This window comes from Petaurus breviceps, unplaced genomic scaffold (assembly GCF_028583685.1).
Source record: "Petaurus breviceps papuanus isolate PSGF00001 unplaced genomic scaffold, PetGlider_PUasm1.0 80, whole genome shotgun sequence".
In the NCBI taxonomy this organism is placed as follows: Eukaryota; Metazoa; Chordata; class Mammalia; order Diprotodontia; family Petauridae; genus Petaurus; species Petaurus breviceps.
Window position 1 is genome coordinate 11,864,993 of NW_027186540.1, and position 12,640 is coordinate 11,877,632.

At 35.2% G+C, this 12,640-nt stretch overlaps 1 protein-coding gene across 17 annotated transcripts in view; it reads left to right on the forward strand.

Annotated features, from left to right (window-relative positions):
- LOC138176019 (semaphorin-3A) overlaps nucleotides 1–12,640 on the forward strand; it is a 665,616-nt gene that overhangs the window by 450,365 nt on the left and 202,611 nt on the right. For 16 of the 17 annotated variants that reach the window (XM_069106728.1, XM_069106733.1, XM_069106729.1 and 13 more), the window contains one exon: nucleotides 605–667. In XM_069106728.1, the coding sequence (XP_068962829.1) occupies nucleotides 605–667 (63 nt within the window). Of the gene's footprint in view, nucleotides 1–604; nucleotides 668–6,452; nucleotides 6,612–12,640 lie in introns of those variants that run through there. The other variant, XM_069106745.1, reaches the window with a different exon arrangement.

A 12,640-nucleotide genomic window follows, 5' to 3' on the forward strand; every position in this document is an offset into this window, starting at 1 on the left:
AAGGGATTATCCATAATGAAAAATGTTGCAGAATCTTGAATTATTAAAGCAAAAATAATAAATAGTTAATTCAGTGATAACATAGATTTAGTGTTTGATCCTGGCCCCTCATTTAACAGATAATGAAACTGAGGCCCACAGTGGTGAAGTGACTTGACTCAATAAAGAGGCAGGTCCTTCCATACCAAAATAATAATTTTAAATGAATGGTAATTATGAACAAAATAAAGAACAAAGAGATCAAATTTATCATATATTGAAAGGCAAACAATTTCAAATGTCTAAAGTTCTGGGAAAAGGGGAAGAAGTTGTATAATTGAGGGTAGCAATAACATTTGCATATATTTATAGCTTGTCTTCCGTGTTGTTCACTTTTTCTTAAAAAATAATATTTTTTTAAACTAAACCTGAATTAAATTAAATGGACATATCTTTATAGGAATTTGAAACACTGAGAAAGGGGGGTAATTCTATCTATGGGATCTGCTTTTGATTCTGTACAGATCTTGGCTACACCAGCCTGACCTAGAACAATTGTAGTCATGATCCTAAATGAACCTTCCTTCCAAGCAGCCCCAAAGTAATCTTTATTCTCTGCTTTTAGATTGCTTGGCCAGTTTCTCATACGCGAAGGGACGAGTGCAAGTGGGCTGGAAAAGATATTTTGGTAAGCAACAAAATTTTAAAATAATGTAAAATGTGAATAAGTAATTTATAATTGGGTGTATAATAATTTTATAGTTTTTGATTCAGACATTTGTTTTTCTTTTATATTTTGACATTTAGATTCAAATATTTGCCAATTTTCAATTCTGGAAAATATAATTTTAAGAACTAGGATATTGATTGTCAATAACTTAGAGGGCACAAATATATAATATTATTTACATGTAAGAAATAAAGGAAGCAAAGAATAGCAATTTTACTCATAAAATGCCATCTGTCATAGTCATACCCTTACTGCTATCTAAGACAGGTCACCTTTGTAGGATAGTCTTGCAATCCTGTTTTAATATATTCAGTAAACAGCTCAGGAGAGCCAATCAACATAGTTATCCTCAGCTGGTCTTTATGGTTGACAGCAAACATGACAACTAGATCTGTTCTGCCGGAAGTTAGACATGGTCAGAGTTATAGATAGGGCTTTTGCCTTCAAGTACACATGTGTCTGCAAAGCTCCTGAAAGGTAATTCATGGTTCTTGAAATTTGCTTTGATCTTGAATTTTCTTGGATTTTGCATGACCCAGCCATAGGCAAATGTTTAAGAAGTATGACTGGAAAGTTGTATGTATGTATGTATACATGCATGCATAAACATATATGTATGTGCCTATGTCTTTGTCTCTATTAGCTAAAACATCTCTAACTAGTTTGCAGATTTTGCCATATATATGGAAAATCTGAAACATCAATGAATACAGTCTTATAACAAAACTATAGATGCATATACAAAATAAATCTGAATATATGCATGTATATGTGTATTCTTCAATTATTGAATATGTGATCTCAACAATGAGGATATTCCCTCAAACAACTATGTATCTAGATAGGTATATGCATATATAAATGCTTATATTTATGTGTATATGCTTGGATATATTCTGATATTTGGAATTCTAACATAAAAATTTGACTTTCTAAGACTTCACTCTTCATACACACACACATACAAGAAACACACATATAATTAAGCATCTTAATCATATTCTTCATTGTTCTGAATCCAGATAAATCAGTGTTTCTTTTTGGAATTTTATTTGACATTTTAGGGTGTTGCTAAAGCAGTATACTAATTTGAAATTATTTTTGTACTCAGTATTCACAGTATTATATCTGTATTGATATATAGGTATATACAATGCTCATATAGTAAGAATAATAGTAACTTTGATGCAAGGGTGACAAAAATTGAATTAAGCATTATTCTGTACTTTGGTTTTTAAAATAAATGATAAACACTGGCTGCACTGTTTTGTTTTATTTTTATTTTTGGAGGGATGGGGAGGTAGGGCAATTGGGGTTAAGTGACTTGTCCAAGGTCACACAGCTAGTTTTTGTGTTAAGTGTCTGAGGCCAGGTTTGAACTCAGGTTCTCCTGACTCCAGGGCCGGTGGTCTATTCAGTACGCCACCTAGCAACCCCTGCACTGTCTTTATATTAATTTTACTTAGACAACAAATTTAACTTAGAAGAATGGATTTCAGTTAGATACTGAACTTCAGATTTGCCCCTTTTAGTAGGAAAATACAATCATGTATAGTATATATATGTATATATGATATAAGCATATTTATACATACATGCACATACATACATGAAATGTAGCATGATTTAGTGAATTGAAGTCTGGCTATGAAATTAAAAATATATGAGTTCAAATATTGGATTGGAACCTTGTAACCAAGAGTGAGTCAATTAGCATCTTAGGGTCATAAGCAGTTGTATAAGTAATACATGAGTTGCTGATGTGTATTTGTACAGGGGATTTCCATAATACGAATCCCCCATACCAATTAAATCACCGTTTTTCTGGGGAGGAGTAAAATACATTTTTGTTTGAATGGACAGAGAATGTACAAATGATGGCATGCATAAACTCTGTTCCTTCCAAAATAGTAACTGTTCCAGATATTGTTGTTTTTCAGTTATGTCTGACTCTTCATGACCCCATTTGTGGTTTTCTTGGGAAATATACTGCAGTGCTTTGCCATTTCCATCTCCAATTCTTTTTTTTTGCAGATGAGGAAATTGAGGCAAACAGTGTTAAGGGCCTTGCCCAGGGTCACCCAGCTAGTAAGTGTCTGAAAACAGATGTGAAGTCAAGAAGATAAGTCTTTCTGACTCCAGGACTGGCATTCTATCCACTTTGCCACCTAGCTGCCCAAATAGAGTTGCATATTTTTCATTAGGAGGACCCATATGTCTTGCATGTTATTGATAGACTATATGAATTTCTTTTCCTTTTTTTTTTTTGAGAGGGGAGGGCAGGGCAATTAGGGTCAAGTGACTTGCCCAGGGTCACACGGCTAGTAAGTGTTTAGTGTCTGACGTTGGATTTGAACTCAGGTCCTCCTGACTCCAGGGCCAGTGCTCTATTTACTGTTAGTACTCTATTTATCTAGCCACCCCTATGAATTTATTTTGAAAGCAATTGTTTCAATATTCTTAAAAATCTGATCTGCTTGATTCTTCCATTATGAAATTTTGAAGAAAATGTATGTGTTTATCAAAAGAAAATTTATGTCATAACTCTGTAAGCTGAATGATATTCTGGCTAATAATTGAAAACAATCTCCCTTCAGGAAAGATGTATTATCAGTGAATGAATGAATGAATGAAAGGTGGTTTTTCACAAAAGAAATGTTTTCGAGGTTTTTGAGGTAAGGATAGCTAGGCTTAAATATCACTCAGTCTACATACTGATTATTTGGCTTTGAGCTAGCTACCTTCTTTGGCCTTAATATCAGGTGCTCAATCTGGCTCTCAAATAGATGATTTGTAAATGCCTACTTCATTTTCCATGTGAGCATTTATACCTTTGAAATCAGCAGACTAAATCAGGGCTTCATTTATTGTTTTGTTGATTGTCTATTCTTAAGAAAGGGGTGGAGAAAATGTAAATAATGCACTGTTAAAATGTGTTGGTTTCTTTTTTTAACTTTTTCTGAAGAGCTGCTTGTTAAACGTTTACCAGCAGACCCTTACCTAGCTTCAAATGAAGAGGTTAGATTAGATAACCTCTCTTTGAAATGTAAATCTCAAATATAAATCCGCGATCCCATTTGGGGATCAAAGATGTAAAATCTTAATAGATTTCATTGTATTTGAATCATTAGACTTCACAGGAATTTAACTCATGAAATATTGGGGGAATTTTGTGACCTAGCCTTCCAGGGAATGATGTTGAATTTATTCTTCATTAAATATTTGATATGTGAATGATGACACTTAGGTTAATGCTGGAATTTAGTGTGCATAACTATACTAGTCAGGCACAATCTAGGAATGTGATCTTCTCTTATGTCTGTTGTACTTGGAGCTAGGGGTAACATCGATTTGAGTCCCATTTTTGCCTCTTAGATTAAGAAATAACCATGAGCAAGTCACTTAACTTAGTCCTACCTCAAAAATGGTCTCAGATGATTAACAGCTCTGTTTCATCATCTATAAAGTGGGGGTGGTAATAGTATCTAACTTATAGGGTTTTCATGAGGATAAAATGAGATTATATCCATGAAACACTTTGCAAACCATAAAATTCTAAATAATTTCTATGTATTATTAATATTGCTGTTATCACCTGAATCCTAATGAGTGGATATTATTCTCAAAAAAGGGCAGAGTGAACCATGTAAATGTCACTCCTAGATGCATAGGGTACAGCTATAAGATAAGGAGATGATTTTTTTGTGTGTGTATATTATGGAAAGAGATTCATTAGTATGTAGTCACATCATGTTTATGAATTCATTTTGTGAATAAGCTTACACATATATAGTTGCAAAGTATACCAGTCATTGTCACCATCTTCCCCTAGCTATTACTCCCCCCCATCCCCATGCCCCCACATTGGTATATGTTTCACAGATAAACACACTGACTATGTGAATTGTCAGACAGACAAACACAGGAGGACTGATAGCAGGTGGTCTAGCATTCAGTCTTGATCTAGGCAAAAAGGAAGACAGGAACAGAGTAATAATAAAGAGTTAAATAAGCAAACTTTATTCTAGTCTATTCTTCTTACAAAGGGTTGCTGATAATGGGAGCACCAACTCCTACAGCATTCCCTAATCACCCTTCTGACAGGGATGGGCAAGAAGGGGGGCAACTACCATTACATCTCGATGTGGTCAGTTGGGACAGGCACAGTGTTCTAGCTTGTGCACTTCTCTAAATCCCCTCAAGCCTCAATGGGGACCCATTGAGGCAGGGACATTCATTCCTCTATGCATTACCCAAATCATGAATCCCAAATCCCCACTTACTAACCAGTGCCCACTTGATTTATAGGGCAACAGATGAAGGCATTTGCCAACATTCAGTTCACAATTTTACATTACCTCATCCCTATATCTCACTGTGCAGTTGTGGTAGAAACTTTTGAACCATGGTCATGAGAACTCATATCTAACAACTGAGAAGTGGAGATTTTTACAACCATGGATCCTGGGAACAAAACCCTAAAAAGGATAACAAAATCCCCTTACACACTATAATCCACCTTATATACAATATATTGTGAGCTGTCTTGTTTGGGATTTAAGCTGGTTTCCATAGTTTCATAGAAGATTTTCTTTATGTCAGGCTAACTGTAGGCAGATATAATCTTCATTCACTACCACCATGCTTTAGGAGTAGTATGGGATAGTAGAAAGAACAGTGGTTTTAGGTACAGGTGTTCCGGGTTCAAATTCCATTTTAGAATCTCAGTTACCTAAAGTGTAAAATGCGAGTGATGCTTCTCCAGTCTTCATTAGAGTGTACATTCACTGAGAACTGGAGCTGTTACCTTTCTTTGGATCCCTAGCACTTGTCACAGTGACTGGCGCATAGCACGTACTTGATAAATGGTTATTGACTGACTGACTCTTACAGGAATGTTATGAGGAAAAATTGTTGTAAACAAAAAAAGTACTATGTATTTGAGATGTTGTCACCTAAGCAATTGCTTCGTTAGGCTGCGGTGAAATGCCACTTACCTCACTTTTATTGAGGCTATGAAACATCTCTGTGGTATAGTACATATAGCCTGGAGTTCATGTAGAGCAGACACTTAGTAGCTGTGTGACACTGAACAAGTCACTGAATTCCTTTAAGCCTCACTTTCGTCATCTGTAAAATGGACGTTAAAATAGTACTTATCTCCTAGTGTTGTTAAAATAAATAATATATTATGCACTTTTACAAAACTTAAAATGTAATATGCATACTAGTGATTATTTATTTTATCATGTACAAAATCTGTATTAAAGTGTTATAAAATCATAAGTTTAGTGGGCACCTGGGTGGTACAGCAGGCATAGCCCTAGACTTGGAATCTGGGAGACCTGAGTTTGAATAAAACCTCAGACTATGTACATGACCCTCAGTCAGTCATTTCTCTGCTCTCAGTTTCTTCTTCTGTAAAATTAAAGGGTAGAACTCCATGACCTCTTAGAGTCCCTTTAGCCTTTAAATCTATTATCATCTGAATGAAACTAATGAGTCATCAGCTTCAAAATATAGGGAAGCAAGAGCTGGTAAACTGGACTATAGAATCCCTAACCCTATCCTGAATAATATCTTACCATCTTGCATCTGATAAGAATTCTAAAGGCCACAAAAAGGAACTTGATCTAAGATCTGAGATAGGGAACCAAACTGGAGACTAGGAAAGAAAATAAATCTATCCTAAGAAAGGGGAAGCATGCTTAAGGGATTGAGTCACTGGGTTTAATGTTGGGTCCAGTAAGGGCTGGTTTAGATTAGTCTTAGACTGAGTTTCAACAGGAGAGTCAAGGAGCTAAGCTTCAAATAAGTGGGAAATCAACCTCCACCAAAGACTCTAGGATTCTGGCCTGAACAAAATCGGACTGAGGAAAGAATGAATGAAGATCAAGACCAGGTATGTGAGAGTGTGTGTGTGTGTGTGTGTGTGTGTGTGTGTGCGCGCGCGTGCATGTGTGCATGTGTCTGGGGGACAGGGAGTTGCCTTTTCAGAAGTCAAGCCAGAAAAGATTTATCTGAATTATAGACATCTTGAAGGAATATGTCTGGGCTCTGTAACTCATCAATTCTGTTTTTGTATTGTGTAGTTTGTTTTACTTTACTAACCTAGTAAAATTCCTTCAGAAAAGCCCAATTTCTTTTTTCCACCTCAGTTGAATTAAGGGATGAAGGGAATGGGAATGTTCAATACTTACCTCTAGAAAATTAGAGGACAAAGCCTCCCTTAGAAGTCAGAGTCCCCTATCCAAGGCAAATCTGACTGATGAGTGAAGCAGACAGAGTGAGGGACATTATCAGTGCTGCCTCTCTTTAAGTCTGAGATATTTTATTATTTAAATTACAGTTTTTACTTACAAATAGATATATAGGAGATTCATTCAAATATTGATAACGATCAAGCATGATTTCACATAATATGAACTTAAAGGTATTTAATAATAGTTATTTTTCTAAAAAGCTAGACATGGAGTCATAATTTTCCAAGTTTTTTTTTTTATGATGTCTGTATTTTTAAAGTTTTGACTTCCAAATTCTATTTCTCTCTCCTTCCCTCCCTGAGACAGTAATAACTAAGTAAATTATCTACTCTGTTTTTTTCCTCATCATGATCTTAAAGGATATAGATAGAGTCTTTACTACAAAATTGTGGTGATCTTTGAAATGTAACACAAAGGAAAAAAAATCATACTTCAGTTGGGTGTTACATTTTAAGTTAATTTAAGAATGAAGAGAAAGGCAGCAGGACATAGTGAATAGAGAGACAACCTTGAAGGCAAGAAAATCTGGCTTTCCAGTCCTTCTTCTAACACCTACTGGTTGTGTAAGCCTGAATTTAACTTCTCAGTATTTAAGACAATTCTTTAAGAAAGTCTCTGACCTGCATTGGTAAAGGAAGTTTCCTCATTGAGAATTTGCTTAAATCACTGCTATCATAGATCTGTTCCCTATCCTGAAGGATGAACAATAAGCATTCCTTCTCTCTCTCCCTTCCCTCATCTTTCTCTCTCTCCCTCCCCCTCTCCCTCTGTCTCCCTCTCTTTCCCTCCCTCTCTCTTCCTCTCTCTCTCTCCCTTTCTTCCCCTTTTTCCCTCTCTCCCCCATTGTACTCATTACATTTTTGCCTGGTTTTCCCTTTTCTCTACATCATTCTGCTATGAAGAGACTCAGTTTTATGTATGTCATCTGCCGTCTCACCCTGATTCAGCTGTATGTTCCTTAAGGATAGATACTGCTTATTTTCATTGTTATGTCCCTAGTACTTAGGACAATGCTTTCATAGTAGTTAGCAGCTAGAGGCCCAATGCAAAGAGCACTGGGCTTGGATTCTCATAGACCTGATTTCAAATGTGACCTCAGTTGCTTACTAACTGCATGACCCTGGGCGGGTCACTTAACTGTGATCTTCCTCAGTTTCCTCAACTAAAAAATGAAGATAATAACACCTACCATGAATGAAGCCCTATTATGAGGATCAAATGAGATAATATTTGTAAAAAGAGCTTTGCACAGTGCCTGGCACCTGGGTGCTTTATAAATTCTTATGCTATTTTTCCTTTCCTTGCTTTCACTCTATTTGATGAAGTGAAAAAGGCCTGGTTTCTGTTCTTGTGAAGAGAAAAACCCTAGGGATTTGGTATTTATTGATTCAGTGGTAGTGACTTATAGTCTACACATAAGCAAAATGACAGGGGAATTCCTCATGTAAATGAGAGAAGGGTATTCATAAGAAGTCAACTTTACAAGCTGTCTGACTAGATAACTGTTATAGAATAATAAATTCTCCTTTTATTACCAAATTGAATGGTCTTATCTTGTATCATCATGATTTAAAGTGAATATATTAGATTTGTGATTATTGGATCATTGATTTGGAATTAGAGGCCATCTCACCCAAGTCCTTTATTTTGCAGTTGAGAAAAATGAATCACAGAGGCTGATTTGCCCATTATCAAAGATGATAAATTTCAGAGACTGGATTTGAACTCACATCTTCTGACATACTCCATCTTTCCAACCATTAGTCCATGTTAGCACTCTAAATTGGAATAAAAAGAGAGAACTTTGCTGGCATAGTTTACAAAACTGCAATATGCATCTCAGTATCTTTGGAAAGCCATTAACTGTTGTACAAAGCATATTCAACTTGTAATCAGAACCTGGGTTCTAGTCCTGGCTACACTAATGATAGTAGAAGTTTAGACAGATCATTTAATCTTTGTGCTTTAGATGCCCATCTATAATTTTGGGATAAAAGGAACTGCTTATTTCACAGGATTGTTGTGAGGATTAAGTGGGATAATGTGTGTGAAAATGCCTTGAAAAATATGAAGTAATTTTCAGATATAGTGTGAAGGATTAAATGATTGAAAAAACAGACTGCTTAGCCATATTTGTCAAGGGAACTTTGTGAAAATCAGTACAGGTTTTATGGAGCTAAAACTGAAAGGAACCAACTCATGTTGATATTCTAAGTTTGATAGCAATAGTAATGATTATAGCTATATTTGTACTTATTTTTAAAAGTTTGCAGTTAAAACCAGATTAGACAAATACTTCAAATCCATTTGAAGGAAAGCATCCAAACTACCTCTCACTTTTTGAGATCTCAGTCTTTGTGTCAAATCTACCTACAAACATCCAGATTAGAATTTTCTATTGAAATTATTGTTTAGAAGGAAAGTAGACTATGGGGAGTTAGGCTCTGGCCCGAGCCTGCTGGGCAATATGGCATTTTAGCAGAAGGCTTGCCTTTTATCCAGAATCTTTTGGCCCAAAAAGACAGAATAGTGGTGCCAGTCCATTTGGGGAAGATTTCTGACTGATTCTAATTTTCATTGTCAGTCTTCCTGTCATTATCATGAATAATAAGACAATTACTGTGGAACACTTTACACCATTTCCAGGTGAAAGCATTGCTGCTGAAATGTCTTGATCCTGTCTATAAAAGAAAATTGAAATAAAGTGCTAATGCACTTATTTATCTGTACATTTCAAGCAAAGCATATCAAAAAAAAAAAAAAGGCCATACCCTTCCCCCACATTACTAAATTTCTTATTCTCTAGAATTTAGAAAAAAAACACAAACCTTAAATAGTTGATTTGCTTCAAGTATAGAATGTACCAAGCCATGCATGCGTTTATCACAGGATCTGGATTTTGTAACAGGCACTGAAGTGAAATTTTGAACATATTTGATTTAACGATTAGCTCAGTTTGCTCCACCGCTTAGATATTTGATATTATTTTGTATCTGTGCTTTCCAGAGCTTGCCAGGATATACTTCCCTATCTTATATAACAATTCTCATTTTTAACATCTGTAATTATTGATCTCAAGGGGCTGTCAATACTGAATTCTGAAGGGTTCTAGTTATAGCCCAGGTGCAGTACAACAGCTGCACTGAAGGCATGACCTTCACCCTGCCCTATAGGTAACCTTAACCATGAACCAAAAGATTCCCTCTTTAAGGAAAAAAAAAAAGAGGGAAAGGAGGGGCTAATTTACTCTAGCTATCAGGCTGTTGAAAACATATAGCCAATCAAGCCAGACTTTTCCATATTAGTCATGGAAGCTTTCTGAGTATACTTAGAGTTTTTTAGGAATTGTAACTATTTTAAAATAATCTAAGGTATTTTAAAGATTCTAATTTGAATAATAATAATAGTCAGCATGGTGTAGGGCAGCAACTCAAGTTTAGTTACAGCCAGATTTTGATAGTAAAATTGAGAAATATTTAACAAAATAAAAAAATATGTAATAAAGCATTGATCATATTATATTTTAAGACTAAGTCAGTATGTAGCCTACAAGGTTATGTACAAATTAGAGGCCCTGTTTCTATTGGAGTTTGATGTCACTGGTATGGCTGATGGTCTCACAGTCAGGAAGAGAAACCTGGGTTCAGATCCCAATTCTTAACACATGCTGGCTGTGACCTTTGACAATTCACTTAGCTTTTCAATGATCCTTGAGAACATCCAAGATTCTAAATTGCTGAGAAGGCACAGAAAAGGAAATTCCTCACTAGGAGTTTTCTGACTGTTGAAATCTCATGTGTCGGATCTTAAAAAAAAAAAAGCTGAACACAAGAAGACAAATTTCAAAAAAGATTCTGAAAACTTCCTCAAGTGCATTCCCTCTTTCATTACAGGTAAAGAGCCATGTGTACACATGTTCACACAATAGTCATTTAAAAATTGAAAAATACAGGCATGTTAGAACTAAGAAATAATAAAAATGCACATTTAAATTGTTGTTCAGTTGTTTTTCAGTCGTGTTTGACCTTTTGTGACTCCCTTTGGAGTTTTCTTGGCAGAGATACTGGAGAAGTTTGCTATTCCCTTCTCCAGCTCATTTTACAGATGAGGAAACTGAGGCAAGCAAGGTTCAGTGACTTGTCCAGGGTCACACAGTAAGTGTCTAAGGCCAGATTTAAACTCAGGTCTTCCTGCCTCTAGGCCTGGTGTTTTATTCACTGTGCCACCTAGCTGCCAGCATGTTTACAAAGCACTTTACAAAACACTTGTTTTCTCCTTACAAAGCAGTGAGGGGTAAATAGGAAAAATGATCATTCCTGTTCAGCAGATGATAACAGCTAAAATTTAAAAGGGTTAAAACTCAAGCCTAGGATGGACTGAGGACTAGAAGCCAGGATGCCCAACTGGAGTACAGTGTTCTTTTCAATCCTTGTTCTTTTCATCATGTCATGCCTTTCAAGTATTTGAATGTAATTAAATTATCAACTGGTTAAGGCAACTTATTTGAATTGTTAATATCATGAAATGTCTTGTATATTCTGTATCACATCAGTTCCATTGTTATGGAATTTGTTGTCCCTTCAGAAAACTATCAATGGTAAAAAAAAAAAGTCAAGAGTTCCCATCTTCTCCATTTCAAATAAAAACATTTTTCATCTATTTGTCTTTCTTACTTGAGTAAATAGTAATATAAAAGCTTTCCTTTCTATAATCTACAAAGTGATAAATACGTATGTTATTTCTATTTCTCTGCTTAGCTTTATTTCATTGTTTTACCTTACTTTGCTGTATAATATGTTTAATTGAGAAAATAGCATTTAATATATTATCCACATGCAATAATTATACAGGGAGCAGTTAGGTAGAGCAGTGGATAGAGTACAGGACCTGGAAGCCAGAAGACTTATCTTCTTGAGTGCAAATCTGATCTCAGATACTTACAAATCACGTGACCCTGGATAAGTCACTTAAACCTCAGTTTGCCTGAGTTTCCTCATCTATAAAATGAACTGCAGAAGGAAATGGCAAACCACTCCAGTATCTCTGCCAAGAAAACCCCAAATAGAGTCACAAAGAGTTGAACATAGCTGAAAAACAACTGAGCAACAACAAATAGTCATTTTATCCATTTCTTCAATTTTTTAAGAAAAAATACTCAAAATATTTTTCAGGTGGGAGATTGTAGATAATTCATAGAGGAATATTAGAAAATAAATAGCCTTATTTTCTATTTACCAAATATGCACACAACAAAAGGTTGTAGGCAATCATGAAAGAAGTCATGAATGTAGACATTCTCTTAGGTTATTTATGGAATGTTATCAAGATAATGTATGAAAATTCTATGGTGACTTTTGAGTAAATAATAGGCAGTGTTACAGAAAATTCAGAAAATAATTTACAGAAATATTACAGAAAATAATTCTTTCAAGGAGTTTTTGTGATGTTGAAAACCAAATAATGAATGAGAGTGGTTTATATCGTCATCAAGACTCCAAGATAGCTATGTATCCAAAATAAGAAATGATCTGAAATTTCATAAAAAAATAAGTGAACAAAATTTAAACTATTCAGCTCAATTCTATAAACAACGTTAATTAAATACTTGTTCTTGTGCAAGCTCTACGCTTGTCTCTTAAATTCCCTCTCTGGTTTATTAAGCTCAGGT